Source organism: Saccopteryx leptura, chromosome 2 (assembly GCF_036850995.1).
Source record: "Saccopteryx leptura isolate mSacLep1 chromosome 2, mSacLep1_pri_phased_curated, whole genome shotgun sequence".
NCBI lineage: Eukaryota > Metazoa > Chordata > Mammalia > Chiroptera > Emballonuridae > Saccopteryx > Saccopteryx leptura.
Window position 1 is genome coordinate 272,146,839 of NC_089504.1, and position 18,651 is coordinate 272,165,489.

At 45.1% G+C, this 18,651-nt stretch overlaps 1 protein-coding gene across 2 annotated transcripts in view; it reads left to right on the plus strand.

The window, feature by feature from the left end:
• KCNH1 (potassium voltage-gated channel subfamily H member 1) overlaps nt 1–18,651 on the plus strand; it is a 334,319-nt gene that overhangs the window by 120,785 nt on the left and 194,883 nt on the right. For both annotated transcript variants that reach the window (XM_066366052.1, XM_066366053.1), the window contains exon 7: nt 12,462–12,891. In XM_066366052.1, the coding sequence (XP_066222149.1) occupies nt 12,462–12,891 (430 nt within the window). The remainder of the gene's footprint in view (nt 1–12,461; nt 12,892–18,651) is intronic.

The window sequence follows — 18,651 nt, forward strand, 5'->3', positions numbered from 1 at the left end:
AGAAGGTAGGAGGAGCAGGGCGGGGCCGGGCGCCGGGGCCTTGTGTGTTCCACTGAGGAGCACAGACTGTATCATGCAGGCACCGAGGAGCCTGAGCAGGAGAGGAGCCAATCAGAATTGTGTGCTTGAGAGAATAACTCAGTTGCTGCACACAGAATACACTAGATGGGGTAAGCTTGGAGACAGGGGGCCGGTTAAGGCAGCTGCTGCAGCTGAGACAGACGTGCCAGTGAGGAGGAGGAAGTTGGACTTTGTTCTAGAAACAGATCAAGGCAAAATTAATAGGACTCTGTGATTGCCTCTCTGTGGGGGTGAGAGAGAAAAAGGAACCAAACCAAAGATGACATCGAAGTTTCTGGAATGGTCGTTTTTTTTATCTTTTATCTTTTGTTCTGTCTATTAATATTCAGTAAAAGGATTATTGAGACAAAGGATACACACATTTGAAGACTCTTGATATGCTTTGGAGGTAGTACATTCTCAAAGAGGCAATCAATTTACAATGCCAACAAATGGGTTTCTGAGCAGGGGAGTAATTTGATAAAAGTCGTGTGAAGTGATAGAAATGTGCAGGTCAGATTTGGTTGGGCCGGACGGCTGTAACGGGAGTCCAGGTGGAGGATAAGGTAGGGCATTAGCCATAGCCTGTCCTGCACCTCCCGGTAGCTGATCGCTGGTTTGCTCATTCATTCAGGAATCAATCACTGAGCGCCAGCTACGCACTAGGACTGCACTGGCTGCCTCAGGGACGTGTGAAGGTGAAGAGAAATTTGTTCTCTTGCTTAGAAAAGATTTATATATGTAGCGGGAGATCAAGGTACACAGCCAAAACTTTGGCAAAAGGTAGGGAATGGTGAATAATATGTAATAATAATAGTACAAAATGCTGCAGGAATTCAATGAGAAGAGACTGATTATAAGGGGTGGGCGGTCAGAAGAAGAGGTCAACTTAGACCAGGCTTCATTGCAGAGATGCTGTTTGAGCTGGTTTTTACTGGAAAGGGATGGAAGTTTCGGACAGGTGGGTGGGAGGAGTCCAGATGGAGAGTCAAGTGCACTTGTGGGAACACGATGCCTCCTGTTTCCTGGAGACCTGGCTGCGGGGCTCTGGGGGATGCTCCAGGGAGAGCAGCACAGTGTATTTCTGCATCTAATGCCGGGAGAGTCATCCAGGGATTTCTGAACCCTGGTGCCTCTCAGCAACTGTCTGCCGCAAACCAGTGCCCTAGTTTTGGTGGAAGACGAAGCAAGTGGAAGAGGACTCCTGATTCTGAAACACGGTTTAGCCTCCAGGCTTTTGGGGGGGAGGGGCAGGGTCCCTTGTCTCCTGAGGCAGGCGGGTGTTCCCCAAGCCTCCTGGCCAGATTAGGCATCCCCGGGCTGTCTTCTGGCCCCGTGCTCCCTAATTCTCCCTGGAAATTCTAAATTGTGTCTCGGGTCTCCTGGACCGGCTCCTGGACCAGTGGGAGATAGAAAGCCTGACCTTCTTGGTGCGATTTCTCTTAGACATTTTCAGTTATGTTATGAAAACTAAGGGATAATGTTCGTGGAAAATTTTTGTAAACTGTTAAGTGCTGGTGGATGTTTGATATTCATTCATTCACTTCATCGTTGCTGAGAGCCTACCACAGTGTTCGAGGTTCGAGGCTACAGCTGGTCCCCCAGCGTGGTGTCTACATTTTAGTATAAGGGGTAGTCAACAAACAAGCGTAAAGCCTATACATGCCCTGGAGAAATATGAAACAGGGAAGTGGGGTAGGCTGTGTTGGGCTGGAGGCTGTGATTGTGAATGGGGGTATGGAGGAAGGCTTGTTTGAGAAGGTTAGTATGAAGAAGTGACCCCATGGAGGTGAGTAAGTGAGGGATATTGGAGATATTGATATCCAAATGTTCCAGGCAGGGAAAAAGCAAGTGCAAAGGCCCTGAGGTGGAGCCTACCTGTCATGTCTGAGGGAAGAGTGAGTGGGGGCAACAGTAGGAAATGAGGTTGGAGCTGCCCTGCAGTGAGAGAGCAGGGAAGAATATACGGGCTTCATGGACCACTATAAAGACCTAAGCTTTCACCTGAGAGGAAGCCATGGGAAGGTTCATTTATTATAACTATTGCCTTTCTTGTCCCTGCTCTGGCCACCTAGCCACCCTGAGCCAGATGGCCTGGGTTTGAATTCAGCTTTGACAACTCACTTTGTGATCTTGGACAAGTTACTAAACCTTTCTGTGCCTCTGTTTCCTTTTCTGCAAAATGAGAATAATAATAATTCCTACCTCACAGAAGTTATGAGAATTAAATGAGTTTACGCTTGTAATATGCCATGCTTGGCACATGGTAAAAGCTATGTAAGAGTTTGTTAAAAACAAAAAAATTTTTAAAATACTGCAGCCAGGGGACTCAAACCGATATCCAGTGTTCAATAGCAGCGTTACTCACAGTAGTCCAAAGGTGGAAACATCTCTAGTGCCATTCAGCAGGCGAATGGCTAAACAAAAATGTGGCATATACACACAATGGAATATTATTCATCCATAAAGAGGAGTGAAATTCTGACCCAGGCTATAGTATGGATGAGTCCCAAAAATATTATGTTAACTGAAAAAAGCCAGACAGACACAAAAAAATAAAAACTTTAGGACTCCACTTTTATGAAGAGTAAATTCATAAAGACAGAGGTAGATTAGAGGTTACCAGGGCTAGGGAGTGGGTAATGGGCAATCCGTGTTTCATGGGTATGGTGTGTCCTCCCTGCACCTTTGTTTCCTCATCAGTAAGATGAGGGGTGTGGGCTTCATGATCTGTGGGGTCCCCTCCTGATCCAAAGTTCTGTGATCCTAGGATTCTTGTGCCAAACCTTATGTCCTCAGCCCTCCTTAGATCTGGGCCATTTAATGGTCCCACCTCTTGGCAGCTTCCTTTGGCCATCTGCTTTCTGGTCTACAAATGTGGGACTGTGTCCTGGTATCACCAGGAAGGGATTTAAATTCATGTATGAATGCATTTTGACTTTAAAAACCACTTCTAAATCATCTCACCACTGCCACCGGCAGCACTTTGAATTCTAACGTTCCAAAAGATGTCCCTATGAATTATTTTTCTGCAGCCTCATTAGAGTTTCTCAATCTGGGCACGAGTGGCCTCACCTGAGACAAGGCTGAGAACCTGGGGAGTCTTTTATGCCCATTTTTGTCTCAGCTTTGAGGTGAGGTGATTTGCAGAACTGAAGCCGCTCCCTGGGCCTGGGCCTGGTAAGTGCGGGAGACCCATATCTACAGTTTCCTCATGGACCATACACAAGATGCTGCTCCTGGTGACCCTAGGATGCCATCCTGCCTGTCCACAGGCCACATGTTAAGAACCCAGAGCCCCCAGTCAGCACAAATACTACACAGTCCAAATGGAAGTTTTTTCATGGCAATGGTTTTCACACAATGGAAGGAGCATCATCTCTTTATTCCACCATTGCTTTGTGTTTTTCTCTACGATTCTCCTGCTTGCTGTAGATGAGCACAGCCTACGTGCTGCTTGAAGAGAAGGTGGGGGTCATCAGTCTCTCCTGCTGTCGTCAGGTTGGCCGTGGGGGGACGGGGCCAACGGAGGAACACGGTAGGCTGTTTGTGTCTTCAGAACAGCTACGGGAGAGTTCAACCTCATTGCTTGTTGTGAAAAACCTGGTGGCAACCAGCACACAACTGATTATCCTTCAAAAGCTGCTTGTCCATCAGTTAGTTTATTTTTTAAAAAACCCATACATACATTCATATAAAATGGAAAGAATTATACTATATATCCTGACCTATAGGATAGTAATAAGAATTGAGTTAAAGCATAGAAGGAAGGCTTGGCATATTGCAGGTCCATATAAATTACTGTTGCTATTATTTAGCAGGATGGTGTTGACAGATGGGGGGGGGGGGTCCATGTACAGCTTTTCCATTAAAATAAATTTCCAAGTGGCATGTTATTATTTAGTAATTTGTCATTTCTGTAGTCAAAGAAATGCTAGATCTTTTTTTTTTCACTTATTAACCTCAAAGTAATGGTTTGATAGAGGCTTGGGAGGAGCAATTGAAACATTGACCATATGAAATTAGGGGAGATATAAGGCATGGAGGGTTCCCCACCCAATAGATTCCCCTGCTTTTCTGGGGTGGGGAGAGGGAGTGGGGAGGATGTTGGTGTTACTATACAGTTACTCCGCCCATCACCTCAGCTCCCTTTTTCCTAACTGATGCATATAAGGCACATAGAGGGTTCCCCACCCAATAGATTCCCCTGCTTTTCTGGGGTGGGGAGAGGGAGTGGGGAGGATGTTGGAGTTACTATACAGTTACTCCCCCCATCACCTCAGCTCTCGTTTTCCTAACCGATGCAGTGGTCTGGGGCCAGGCCTGCAACCATGGGTCCTAGAAACAGGGTGAATGCAGGAGTGATCCTTAAGCAAGAAATTCTAACTGTAGCTTTAAATCTTTTTGGTTTTTTTATTCATGATTTTAATTTGTGTTTACATAGATTCAAGTGTCCCACCCAATATATCTCAATGCTAGATCTCTTAAAGAGAGTTTAGAAATACAAATACCCGGGTAATTTGTATGCTGTTACTTTTCCTGATGTCAGGTATCCTTAGCCTTTCATATGCTCACCAGGTGAGGTTGGCTTCCCCTGTGCCTGGGGTCTGACGCCTGGGGTCTGCCGTTCCAGAGCACATGGAGGGCTTCTGCTCACTGGCTGTCCTTCAGCTCACGCTGTTTTGGTCAAAAATCTCTAATTGCTTGTTGGCAACTTTTCAGAGAGGGGACATTTCCCTCCTCTTTGTTAATCCTCACCTAGAAATGACTTCTTTCTAATGTTTCAGGTCTTTTCTTTCCTTTTCGCCGAGGGGGGAATAATCTCGTCCCTTCGTGCCTCTCTCTCTCTCCCTGACCCTTTTGCCTGGTCTTTACAGGTGGAGGAGAGCCAGAGATCACCTCTCATGTCGTACTTCTGTGAGCATTAACCCTGTGCAAGTGCATCTTCACCTCCCAGGTGGAGAAAGGAGTCCTCCAGAGGTTCCCCGGGTCAGGGAGCCAGCCACAGTGTACCAGGGGCGGGGCGGGCGGGGCGCCACCTGACAATTTCTTTTCTCTATGACTTCTCTTATTCCCAAAAGTTGTAGTTACTGATTATTTTAACCACGCAGAATGGTGACTGTCCTTACTTCTGCCTGCTTCCAGAAAGCTTAGAACTGTATTTACCAGAAGCCTCTTACAGAAGCCATAATTTTGCCTCAGAACATTTCTCCGGAGACTTATCCTCCAAGGGCCAGGTGGCAGTAGAATGGAGCTCTGTGTATGACAGCTGCATCCTGGAATGGTAGAGGTAGAATGATTAGTGGTCTCATCACCACTCACTGCTGAGGCTGCAAGGAGAAATAGCCTTTGAGGGCTTTAAATCTATCTGTGAAGATGGGACAGTTCAGCCGTGAGCAATATTAAACATGGAGCACTGGCCCTCCTTCTAGCCGAGGGGGGTTCTTTGGCCCTTAGATTTAGGAATCCCCGTAGTTATGGTCATGTTGGCTCTCTGAGAGCATTCTGACTCTCCCTGTCTGTTTCTCCCCCCCCCCCCCCCCCCCCCGTTTGTCAGTCACCTGGAAGCATCCTGGAGCTAAGCACACCCCCGGGCCCACTCCAGGGACCCTGCAGTCTCTCAGCAGTGTTCCTGATGGCTTGCCTGGCTCTTGTCCTTGCTCTGCTGCCCTGGTTTTCTTTTGCCCAACGTAGGCGAGCTAGTTCTGAGCGTTGGGAAAACTTCGTTCCTGCCCCAGTTCTCACAGAAACAATGCAGGTGTCTGCATTTTGTATACCAGCCTCCCCACATTCTGGGGAAACTTCACACATCCAAACCAGCTGCCTGAGCCTTCCCTTCTTGCCAGTCCCATGGAGCGCTCAAGGCCATGCCACAAACTCCTGGTACTTGTCAGGAGGCCACCCTCATGGGGGGCCTCTTTATAGCGTGTTGGGGCTTCTACCTTCCTACCTGAAGTTTGGTTTTGGGTGAGGATGAGACTGAAGTGGAGTGTGGATGAGGAAGGAGGGAGCGTGTCTTTTAAAGCCAAATTAAACCTCATAGGGAATGCCCTGCATCCTCTCCTCCATTAACCAGAGAGCGTTATTATACGTGGTCAGGAGGCCCCAGCTGTGTTGGCAGACATGACGAGTGGAGGTGATGCTTGTGTAATGTCAGCACTGTTTCATATCTAGAGCTTTGGCCGGAGAGTGATAAGTGGGCTGATGCTCTAGTCAGGCCCCAGCGCTGAAATCTCCTAGACACAATCCTCATGAAAGTCACTGGGGTTTTTCACCTATACCAGACCCTGACATGCTGTGGTCTCTGAGAATTTAAACCAAGTTAGCCTAAAGTGCATTAAGGGCATGGCTGATTCAGCATCACTGTCAGAGCTCCAGGCACAAAGAAACTGGATTGCTTCCTTCAGGACGATACACCGTTCCGTCCAGGCTACTTGTGTTCCTTTTACTTCCCAGGAAGAAGGAGACCTGAAACTAGGATTCTGAGAAAGACAGAGACAAGGCTTGATAAAGCCAAGTTCTCTCTTCCGTATCCTTTGGTCTTTATTTGGCCAATGGTACACTTTCAATTTTCAGCGCCTCTAGAAAGCCATAGAGTCTGATGGTATATTATTACAACTGAAGACACAGTTTATGTCATGGTTGGAATTGTAAACAAAAAGAAAATGAATGGTTTTGAGCTATATTTCTAAACCTCTTTCAATGATGGTTTTCTACAGAGACTGTAGATGTGCCTTTTGGATATACTGTTGGATTAAACAAATGGAAGGTCACAAGCTATCCCCTCTACTCCGTCACCGGGTAACCGCATCTTTCCCCTGAATGTGGTCAATATGCCTGTTAAATGAATGAGAAAAGAATTCCCTTTAAGCACAGCCACAGGGCTCATGCTAAGTCATTATTTATAGTGGCAGCTAACTGGTGTTTGCCCTGCACTGCAGTTGTCTGTAGGCTGTTTTTCTGTGGCCTAATTGTAGTTAACTTGAAGGCAGGAGACTGCATCCTCTTCATTTTTCTATCATGGGAAGCTCTTGGCTATGTCTTCCTATACTAGGTTTTTAGGAAATGATTGCTGAATTGAATCAAACAAGCCTAAAGTAAAACCTTGAAACAGGAAGGCAGCAAATTATATTTGAGCTTCAGTGAGTAACTCCCAATAAGATCTGGTTAGCCAGTTGATTCCATTATGCAGCTGAAATGTATCTGCAGTTCTCAGAGTGGTAGGGTCATCATTCAATATTTATTCTCAAAGTTACGTTTGTTTTAAAGACAACAAACAAACCAAGCTCTGTTAGCAAAGTAGTAAATTCTTATAACAGACCACATGATTTCTTACTGTCACACTTTCTCCTTGTGAGTTTCAGTGGAGCAGGGGACGGAGGCCTTTATTTAGAGGAGAACGCAGGATAAGAGTAATCATGATTGATGTGAAGTTGAAAGCAATGAAAAAAATAAAGTTTCCCTGCAGAATTTGCCATGGACACCATCATGTCTCCACACAGACCTGAAAGCCTGGGGGAACTATTCAAGGACCCAAAAGGCCAGTCCATGACAGTGTCATTTTCATGCCTATGGCAGAAAAAAATTGAGCAGAAAGTTGTTGAACCTGGCTAGTTGCAAAGGCAAGAGATAGCCTAAGTTAACAGAATGATTTATTTAGTCTGGATGAAAAGGGAAAACTTAGTAGTTCACACACAAATGATTCTGATAATTACCAAATGTTCACTTCAATTTCAGTTGCATCAAGAACACACAACTCAGGTTACTTAGATTTCAGAAGGCTTCCTTTCTGTCACAGTTGTGGCCTTCAGTGATGATGAGCTCACCAGCATTAGTCCCTACCATCCCTTCATCCATGTTGACCAACTTAACATTCTTCTTTCTTCATAATTTAAAGGTTGTCATAAAGAATTCTTTGGAACCATATGGAATGTGAGATAGATTTTCTGATACAAGAAATCTCCAGGAAAATGTGATCATCTACAACAGGCTTCCCCAAACTACGGCCCGCGGGCCACATGCGGCCCCCTGAGGCCATTTATCTGGCCCCCCACCACACTTCCAGAAGGGGCACCTCTTTCATTGGTGGTCAGTGAGAGGAGCACTGTATGTGGCAGCCCTCCAATGGTCTGAGGGACAGTGAACTGGTCCCCTGTGTAAAAAGTTTGGGGACCCCTGATACAATATGGTTCCATAGTGTTTTTATACTAAAATTAAAAAACAAACAAACTTGGAAGCATTCTGTTTTATTTATTGCATATACTAAACTTCAGGAAAATACCAAAACAACCAAATTAATAGCTTGAAATGCTTTGAAACAGCTGGAATTCCAGCTGTTAGCGCAATGAGAGAAAAAAGCAAGACTGTGTAATAGAATATCAGTGTGCACACAGATAAGTAACGGAGTGAGGAAGTATGTGTTTTATATTTTTTCAAAGGCTCCTTAAAATGAGCAAAAATTTCTCTAACAGTCTAAACTCTTTATTTTAGATGATATTCGAGACCCTTCCTGAGAAGATGCTCGCTTTAGACCTGTGTAGGTATATTGGTTTCCTAGCGCTGCCATGACTTATTACCACAAAGCAGGTGGCTTAGTACAACAGAAATTTAAATTCTTCCATAGTTCTGTAGGCTGTGTGTTCTGAAATCAAGGTGTCAGTAAAGCCATGCTCTCCGAAGTCTCCAGGAGAGAATTTGTTCTGTCTCTTCCTCTCGGCTTCTGGTGTGGCTGGTAATCCTTGGCTTGAATTACATCACCCCAAGTGCTGCATTGGTAATCACATGGGGCTCTCTCTCTCTCTCTCTCTCTGTGCCTACCTCTTCTTCTTTTTTTATAAAATTAAAGGCCTGCTGTATGACCTCATCTTAACTAACTACCTGCAAAGACCCTATTTCCAAATAAGTCACATTCTGAGGTTCTAGAAAAGACAGGACTTTGTCAGGATAGTGTTCGACCTAATACAGGAGGCTTCTAAAATCAATACCAAGCGGCTTTGGTCTTCAGGAAGTTGTAATTCCTGATGTACATGGGGGCGTGGCTAAGGGAAACTCTAACACAAAGTAATGGGTTCAAGTGGGAGTGGATACAGGTAAACACCCACATCTGGAGGAGTGAGTGACTGGTTGGGACTACAAGTAGTCATGGAGGGCTTTAGGGTGGAGGTAGTGGCAGACCAGAAGGACAACAAGTATAGTAGCAGGCCTGAAGGATAACTAGTTACCAGCTGTCATAAATGGGAGGGAAGGGGGAGCTGGGCATACTGGGCATTGAGGGACCAGTCTGAGCAAGCAAAGAGGTAAATGTGCACCTGCTGTGTGGGATGTACTAGGGCCAGAGATAGCGTGGCCGTTGAGTGGTGGTTGCCTGAGTTGTTGTGGCCAATTGGAAGTGATGGAGAAGAGAGAAAGGATGAAGTGCAGATGATGGAGCAGGAGGGAGGTAAGAAGGTGATCTCCAATCCTTCATCCCCACGAATGACTGCCATAGAATGGGATCTTCAAGGCAGTGCTTAAGAGAAGAGTTCAAGGAGTGGTGGAAAGACCATTCCTTAACCGTACTCCACGAGACCTTGCTGGACTCCGCGGAGCTGGACTAGATGACTTCTCGGTCCCCTCTCAGCTCTCAAGCTCTCAAGCTCTGTGACTCTTAGTGGAAATACCTTTCCACTAATAGAATCATGCCTCTCTCTCCAGTAATCCAGCTCTGGCTTCCTCCCTCCTTCCTTTCTATCTCGCATCTTCCGTGGGCCAGGCACTGAAGGTACAGTAGTGAGCAAGAAGACAAAGACAGCATTATTCTCGTCTCTTCCCTGTAGCAATGGCACAGGAGTACACAGTAGGTTCTCTGTAAATGTTGCCTTGAACTGAGTAGGAGTGAGGAAAAATGACAAGGCAGTTTCGCCCTGGGTAGGAAGTTCTGCGTCAGAGTGGAGCTGCTTTGAAAGATGATTTCAGGAACCTCCTTATGTGGAGGTGGAGGGTAGGTGGCTGCTTACTTGTGTTTGAGTTCTGAGTCATCAAAAAGGCTCCTTTGTCTCTTGGAATATCTCCTTTCATCCAGGCTGTTGGTGCTTTTAATTCCATTATTGGAAGTTAGTTTTCCTCTCTTAAAATGCAAATGCCCTGTGAGGAGAGGTTATCTATTTATCCTCATCAGTCTTTTGCATCTTAATATGAGGGATTTTGTCAGTCTTTTCTGCATGGTAGGCTTTTGAGAAAAGCACATGGAGGAAATAGGAAACCCAGCGAGGAGTATTAGACATGCCAAAGGTAAATTTTGTCAAGGTTGACAGTATGGATGTATTGACCTTTGGCTTAGAAAAATTCATTATTACCCATTTACTGGTATACGTTGGACAAGAAATGACTTTTTCTGTTGTCCATTTTATGGCTACAAAACTGTTTTTACTTGTTTTGTTTTTTAAAAGGACAATAAATCTCACTTCCCCCACCCTCATCTCAACAAAAATAATTTGTGTGGCAACCTGACCCTATGTTCTTCTTGACAAGGCTATGCTACATATTTGTATGTTCACATGTCAGGGGAGGCTAATGATATAGCTGCTGTAACAAATATCCCCCAAAGTTTCAGTGGCTGATATTGGAGGTCTCTCTTTCCCTTCACATTACACTATGATTCAAGTTAATTGGAGGGTGCTCCAGTGGTCTTTTAGAGACCCAGGCTCCTTCTGTGCTCTGTGTTCACCATCTTCAGACTTGGCCACAGGGTCACTCTAGCCTCATCTGGAAAGCATGTCGGGAGAAGAGGAAGCATGTAGAGAAAGCATGCTTCCTTTTAGCTGCCATGACCTAGAAGTGACATACATGTCACCTCAAAACCTATTGGTGAGAATTAGTCCTGAGACCCACTGAGTTGGCAAAAGCGTAGGAAACGTAGTTGGGGAAGAAGCCCTGGTGAGACTCTAAAATCATTTACACATTATCCTTCTGTCTGTGACATAACCTGAGTTTTGAGAGTTGTCATTAAGGGGACAAGAGAGAATAGCAATGGCCTGGGAACTGTCCAGCCTTCAGAATAGTGAGAAGTCATTTGCTCAGCTTGGTGAAGGGCCTCATCCTGCTGTTGGACTGTTGCTATGTTAGGAGACCACAGTCTTGATTCAAAGAAATATCTTTATTTTGTTTGCTTATTTACTTTTTAGTAGACATAAGAAAAGTTAATAGAAATCTCCCCTGAAATCAGTTTTGAGGATCTGAATGGTATAGCTTCTGTAATATATTTCAGTTCCCTTTGGAGATAAGAGTAGATTAGTGTGTAGAGAAGGTTTAGAGATCCTCTAGGCAAGGGGATGGAGAGGTAACTGAATTATCCAATTCACATAACAAGTTAGTGGCTTATGTGGGTTTCAGACCCCGTTTTCATGATTGCAACTTGGGTGTTTTTCTATGGCCACAGTGCTATTCCCTAGAGAACTTATTCAGACACTAGACCTGTCCTGGTGAGATCATCAGACATCAACTAGAAAAGAAGAGGCTGTACCAGGTGAAATCAGAGGGTTCCTTTTAGCTGAGATTCCTTGACTGCTGTGTTTAAGTACATGATGTATGGCTGTATAATCTATGACCTGACAGAAGTGATGTTGCCTTCCAAGAATTTGTAACTTTTCTGAGAAAACAGAATCTCAGTTCTTCTCAGCTGTTTCTTGAATTCATCTTTAATCTTAAAAAAACACTGTTTCTTTTTTAATTATATTTTTTTCTAATTATAAAAGTAATCATTTCACTCATAGAAATTAAGTGAGTATATACAAGTATAACGAAAATATATACAAATATAACAAGAAATTGCTTGAATTCCCTAACTTGACATTGCAGCCATCACCACTGATAATGTATCACATGTTTCCTGACCATTCTCAGCATATAAATATTTGTCTACTTACACACAATATATAAATAATTAGAATGAAAGATTATACAGTGTGAAATAAATGCTTTGCAACTCTTAAAATATTTCATATTACTTAATATGAAATATTACACAACCCTTAAAATTGTTTTAAAATAACTCATAACATGGAAATATGCTCATATGTATCTGTGTACTTCTGCATAATATAGTTCAATTAAGATTCTAATTTTATTTGGCTTGTTTGTTTTCTATTTGCTTTTTAATGGAAGTAGGAAAAGAGCTAATGGAAATTTCCCTTTCCGTACACCTTGGAATCAAATTCTAATTTTATTGTGAATCAGTACCCAAATATATGTGAGCATCTTTCCATATCATGACTTGTTAAGCAATTTTTTAAGGGCTGCATAATTTTGCATCTCGTGGAAATCCGCTGTACTGAAGGAAGCGGCCCGGGGGGAGGAGGGAAGGAACAGTGAGGGAGGGGTGTCTTTGGGTGCTTGGCCCTGACTCTGTGCTCCTCTCCTCCCAGGGCATCAGCAGCCTGTTCAGCTCTCTGAAAGTTGTCCGGCTGCTCCGTCTGGGGCGCGTGGCCCGTAAACTGGACCATTACATTGAATATGGAGCTGCGGTGCTGGTCTTACTGGTGTGTGTGTTTGGGCTGGCTGCTCACTGGATGGCCTGCATTTGGTACAGCATCGGGGACTATGAGATCTTCGATGAGGACACCAAGACCATCCGTAACAACAGCTGGCTCTACCAACTGGCAATGGACATTGGCACCCCTTACCAGTTTAATGGGTCTGGCTCAGGGAAGTGGGAAGGCGGTCCCAGCAAGAATTCTGTCTACATCTCCTCGTTGTATTTCACCATGACCAGCCTCACCAGTGTGGGCTTTGGTAACATCGCCCCATCCACAGACATCGAGAAGATCTTTGCAGTGGCCATCATGATGATTGGCTGTAAGTATGTCAGGGGTGGGGCTGGGGCAGGAGGCATACTGTTTGCTTGTCCCTTCTATCTGCTAGAAACAGGGTAACAGCTACAGTGCCAGCACGATCAGTGGTATAATAATTTCAAATGAGGAGAGATTTTTTTTTATAAGACTAGCTTTATAGCTTTCTTAATAATTAAAAAAGTACATACGTACTGCAAAGAAATTTAGAAAATACTAAAAAAGCACAGACTAGAGAAGAAAGGCCATCCCTCTGCCTTTCAGAGATAACTGTCATTACCTTTTGGTCTTTCTATCTGTATCTGAACACATAAGTAGAGGTTTTTATCAAGTTAAAATGCCTTGTATGCTACACATACAATTTGGCAAAGCGCTTGCTCACTGAACAGTGAATTGTGGAAGTCTTTCCATGTCAATTGAAGTATTGATCTAGATCTGCCCAGTTCAATATGGTGCCAGGAAGAGAAAGGAAAAGAGGATGTGAAATATCTCATTGATTATCCTTTATATTGATTATACATTAAAATGATAATATTTTTAATATAGTGAGTTAAATAAAATATTCTATTATCATTTTTTTTTGCCTTTTTATGTGGCTCCTAAGGAAAGTTTAAATCTTATTTCTATTGGACAGTGCTGATCTAGATCAATATTGTTGACATTTGCTTTGATGGTTAAGAAATGTTCCAAAATTGAAACAAACAAACAAATAAATAAAACAAAATGCAAAAAAGGGTTTTTGTTCATTTGAGAAGTGATGGGTTATTGGATTAAACTGACTAGACTGAAAAAACAAAAACAACCCTAGTTTTTGAGGAAGGTGCTTAAATCTCAGTAATTTACCACTGACCATTGTATAGCTGTTGCTGATTCTGGACAGAGCCTTAGGCTGGAGACAATGGGCTACCTTCACAGAAGGGGACTCGTAGGGGAGGAGTGGACCTGACAGGACTGGGGAAAGCACATGAGCTGGACTGGGTTGGACTCATGGTGAACCTGCCGAGGACACCAGGTGCACATCAGTGACAAAACGCGGCACGGGAGAGGGCAGTCCTCCCACGAAGCATCGGTTTGGATAGCAGTCTGGTCTCACAGGATGAAGCTGGATTCTGGTTCCAGCAGGCAGAAACCCTTTTGCTTAACATAGTCCGCAGGGTGCAGTCCAAGCATTACTTGTTATACTTACCAGAAAATTCTAAGACCAGGGAAACCCGAGGCTTCAGTTTGTCTTGCTTAATCCAACCCACTAGAGATTCAGCACCCCTTTCTGCAAGTGGATTTACCCCAAACTGTCATGTTTGCCGCCGGCTTCCTCCTTTTTGGCACCCCCATCCCATCATGTCTGATCTAGTCCTTTCACAAAAATCCTCTCGGCAAGGCACAGAGCTTGCCCCTGAGTATTTACTGAACGTGTCCAAGGGGTGATTGATTCATGGGAAATGTGTACCAATGGAGCTTTTGGGTTTGCTTTGTCCTTTAAAATAGGTTTTAATAGAAATGATTGCCTGACCATGGGAGGCAGCGTTAAGTATCTGTGGGTAGCTAATTGCCTTAGCTTAATGAGAACTTGAGGCGCTTCATCATGGCGTGTAGAAGGATTTAAGACCTTTGCTCTCGCAGAACAATTTCAGTCTTAAAAAGCACCACGTTGCTAGACAGTGTTTGCAGCAGTTCTGTGAGTTTGGGGCACCCTGCAAACAAACCAATACAGTGTGCAGAGGGCACAATTTCTCTCTTACTGGGGAGATGGGACACGGTCAACCGAAATCCTTCATTGGGTCCAATTACAGAAAATGTGTTGAATGGTAAGTTAAAAAATAAGCCCTAGTTCATGGGCTCCCCAAGGGTTTTAAATCTGAGGAGACTTCCTTGCAACTTTTTACCTGGAAGAAAAGAAAAAAAAAATGGTTCTGGTGGCAGATGATAAGAATAAGCAGCTTGTTTTTTCAAAGCCATTCTGCTGTGGAGAGCGTAATTTTCTGGGTATGGGCTCCAAGGAAAACCTCAAAAATGATCACCTCTTCGGCCCTGGCCGGTTGGCTCAGTGGTAGAGCATCGGCCTGGTGTGCAGGAGTCCCAGGTTCAATTCCCAGCCAGGGCACACAGGAGAGGCCCCCATCTGCTTCTCCACCCCTCCCCCTCTCTTTCCTCTCTGTCTCTCTCTTCCCCTCCCGCAGCCGAGGCTCCATTGGAGAAAAGTTGGCCCGGGCACTGAGGATGGCTCCATGGCCTCTGCCTCAGGCGCTAGAATGGCTCTGATTGCAACAGAGCAATGCCCCAGATGGGCAGAGCATCGCCCCCTGGTGGGCATGCCAGGTGGATCCTGGTCGGGCGCATGCAGGAGTCTGTCTGACTGCCTCCCCGTTTCCAACTTCAGAAAAAAAAAATGATCACCTCTTTTTTCTCATCACCTTCTCAGAGCAGGTGACATTTCCATGTCTTTAAATATAGTGTAATACGCAGGTAGTGGCCTCTGCAGCCTAGTCCGATTCTGAGGTAGACAAGTCCACTTAACAGAAACCTCATTTACTGAACAGTTATTTGCTAGTTGCTGTGCTAAGAGCTTTACACACACGATCTCTACAGTTCACAGGAATTCCTTTCCTAAAAATTTTTATTTGTTTAAACTGATTTGAGAGAGAGAGAGAGAGTGAGGTTATAGTTGCTTCACTTCTCATATGCACCTGGGGAAGCCTGAAGTTTTGAACTGGCAACCTTAGCACTGCGGGTCGACACTCTATCCACTGCACCACCACAGGTTAGGCTGTTCACAGGAATTCTATACCTGAGAGAGGGTCATCTCCAACTAATAAGGAATGGAAGCTCAGAGAAGTTAACTCACTTAACCGGGAGTGTGGGGCTGGTAAGCAGGAGAGACAGGGTTGGACCCAGGCATCTCTGACTCAGAAACCCACTCCCTTGCTGGACGCGCCTGCCGCTGACATACCAACACTTTGAAAATTCTCTCTGTATACTTTAACAAGCCAGTCGGTCTGCTCTGGAAACTTTTCATGAGTTTCTTGTTTGCTGCTGTTTGTTTTAATTTAAGAACAAGATTTTGGTAGAGACTTGGGGGACCAGGTGTTTTGGAAACCAGCCATTTTTCAGCAACCTGTCACAGTTACAGCTGTTCCAGATTCCGTGTGACATGTCTGACAAATTCTTGTGCTAACAACAAAGTTATTGAACTCTGTGTCATGCGGTGGCAATTTTCCTTGGAAGCTCACATTCCGAGCAGCCTTTGTTCAGGACAAGTGCTAATGTCTCATTAGATTTGTGGGTCCTCTGTTATCTCGCTTTGCCTATGTGTGGACATGTGCATTTACTTATGTACTTACTGCATGGCTCTTGGGATTGAATTGACCCCAGAATGGGCACTTCTGGCGACAGGCAGCATTGACCGCATCCTGCATTTATGCCAAGGTGCCCATGCTTCTCTTTCCTCAGTAATCCTGGCTGTCAGGCCCACCATTCCTTGAGTGTACAGAGAGACAGAGCCAATGGGCTTTTGAAGTACTGGTTACACTGTGACTTTCTTCTTCTTTGCATTGAATTTCACAGGGTTGGTAGTATTATTTCTCGGCTATTCTGCAGCAGTGAGTTAGCCATAATACATTATCCAGCAGCCTGCTGTTGCTTCTCCTCTCTGCTCTCTGGCACCGAATATCTCATTATAACTTCGCAAATTCCCCAGAGGATGCCAGGAAGCAGAAAAACTAAGTATTTTCAATCTTGCCTACCTTTCTCAGTTTTGATTTTTAAAAATTGCAATAGGAAGAGGTGACAACTGTTGGCTAAAATGAGTACTTGTGATTATGTGTGGGTGTAGGCGATTTACGGTGTCTCCAACTGCCTGGGTTTATGTCTAACTTCCGTTCTGGGGTCTTGTCCTGGGCAGGGGCTGCTCTCGCCGCCCTCACGTGGGTCTCCAGTGTCTCCCGAGAGGCTTCACCCTGAGGTGTGGTGAGTGAACTCCTCACATCTTTTTGCACATTTACTGTGTGTTGGTGGCACTGAGTGAAGCACAAGGGCACTCTGGCCCTCTGTGTGACACTGAGAGAGATGTCCCCCTTTTGATAGGTATGTACTGAGTGCCTCCCTGACAGACCCCCTACTGTGTGTTAAGGATTTGGAGACGATCGCTGTGGTGGTGCCCTCAGGGAGCCTGTGGTCTGACGTGGTGGGGGCTGTGGGAAAGACAGAGACAGGTCTGGTCACCCGCCTCCATGACTAAGGCCTGGAGGTGGAGCTATCCCTGAGGGCTGAGCCTCCTCCCAGCCTCTGAGGGACCCCTTACAGAAGGAGGAACTGTTAGGAGGAAGAGTCCCTATATCTGTGAAGTCTCAGTCTCAGGTTAGGGACATGGCCCTGTCTTGGGGGGAGCCCTCCAGGGAGAATTTCATGGTGAAAAGACATTTCTATTTTTTAAAAATAAGCTTTGCACTTTTCTGATTCTCTCCTCATAATGTCATTGCTATCATCTTGTCATTGTAATTAAGCCACAATGGCAGAGGGTCTAGACGTATATTTCTGCTCCAGACACTCCCCCACCAAATGCTGAGTGTTTGGTCTCCTATCTCTGCACCGCGTGACACCTGTCTCTGAATTCATTTCTCTCTTCCCAGTCCTCTGCACCTCAGCTTCCTCAAATCAGAGCAGAACGTCAGTGCTGAAGGGACCCGTGGGGGCATCTATTCAGTCCAGAAGGGCCCCTCCTCTTATTCTTCTGCTGGGCCACATCTCATCCTGATCCATGCTTCAGTCAACCTTCTCCCCAACCCCTTTCCAGCCAGGCCTGGGAGCTCCCAAAGAATAAGTGGGCTCACCCCCGGTGGTTTCCTTATTCACCTCCTCTCCCGGGGAAAGGGACGCCAGTGACCTGCACCCCTGGACCTTTGACCCCACTCCTGCACCTACTAGTAATATGCTTTGTAGTTTCCCTTTAGCTTAGGATTAATTGCAAGACAATATCAACTTTTCTCTGCCTCCCTCATGATCTTATTAAATGTTACATATTTCTTTCCATTTTACTTTTGTTGAATCTGCCTTTTTATATTCTATACCAATATACTGGTTTTAAAAACAAAAATGTGGGGCACATCTCCCAGGAGGACATAAAGATACTCTTAGGAAAACTTCAACCATATGGTAGTTGCTTCGTAAATATTTATGGACTTGAGGAATCTGAACAATTGAGAAGGCTCTGGAACGGGCCTGCGGTGTTATTGGCCAAGCTTCTTTATTAGTTAGGACATGCTCTTCTGCTGCTGGGCAGAGACAGAAAGTACTAGTAGCATCGACGAGGCGTGTGTTTTCTGGAAGTTCAGCGTTGGCCTGGCTGCTCTGCAGCCATCGGGGGCGCAGACTTCCCTGCCATCTTCAGCACTTGACCTTCCATATCAGGGTCCAGAATAGCTGTTCCAGCTTCAACCACATGTTCGTTTTCCAGAAAGTAGAAAGAAGGGGGAGGGGAAGGGGGCTGAACACTTTCATTTTGAGAGCAAAGCTAGGAACTCGATATATTACCTTTGTTCATATCACACGGCTGGAACTTGGTAACCTGGCCACACCTAGCTGCAAATACACTGGGAAATGTAGTCTTAGTTGAGACAGTCATGTGCTCAGTAATACAGACGAGGAGCAGCTGGTGGGGGCAACCAGTTGTGTCTGTCTGCCTCAACCTTCCCCCCTCTTCTCACCCCCCTTCAGTTGGTACCAGCAAACATTAGCTCTTCATGACAGGCAGACCCTGTTGGAACTTCAGATC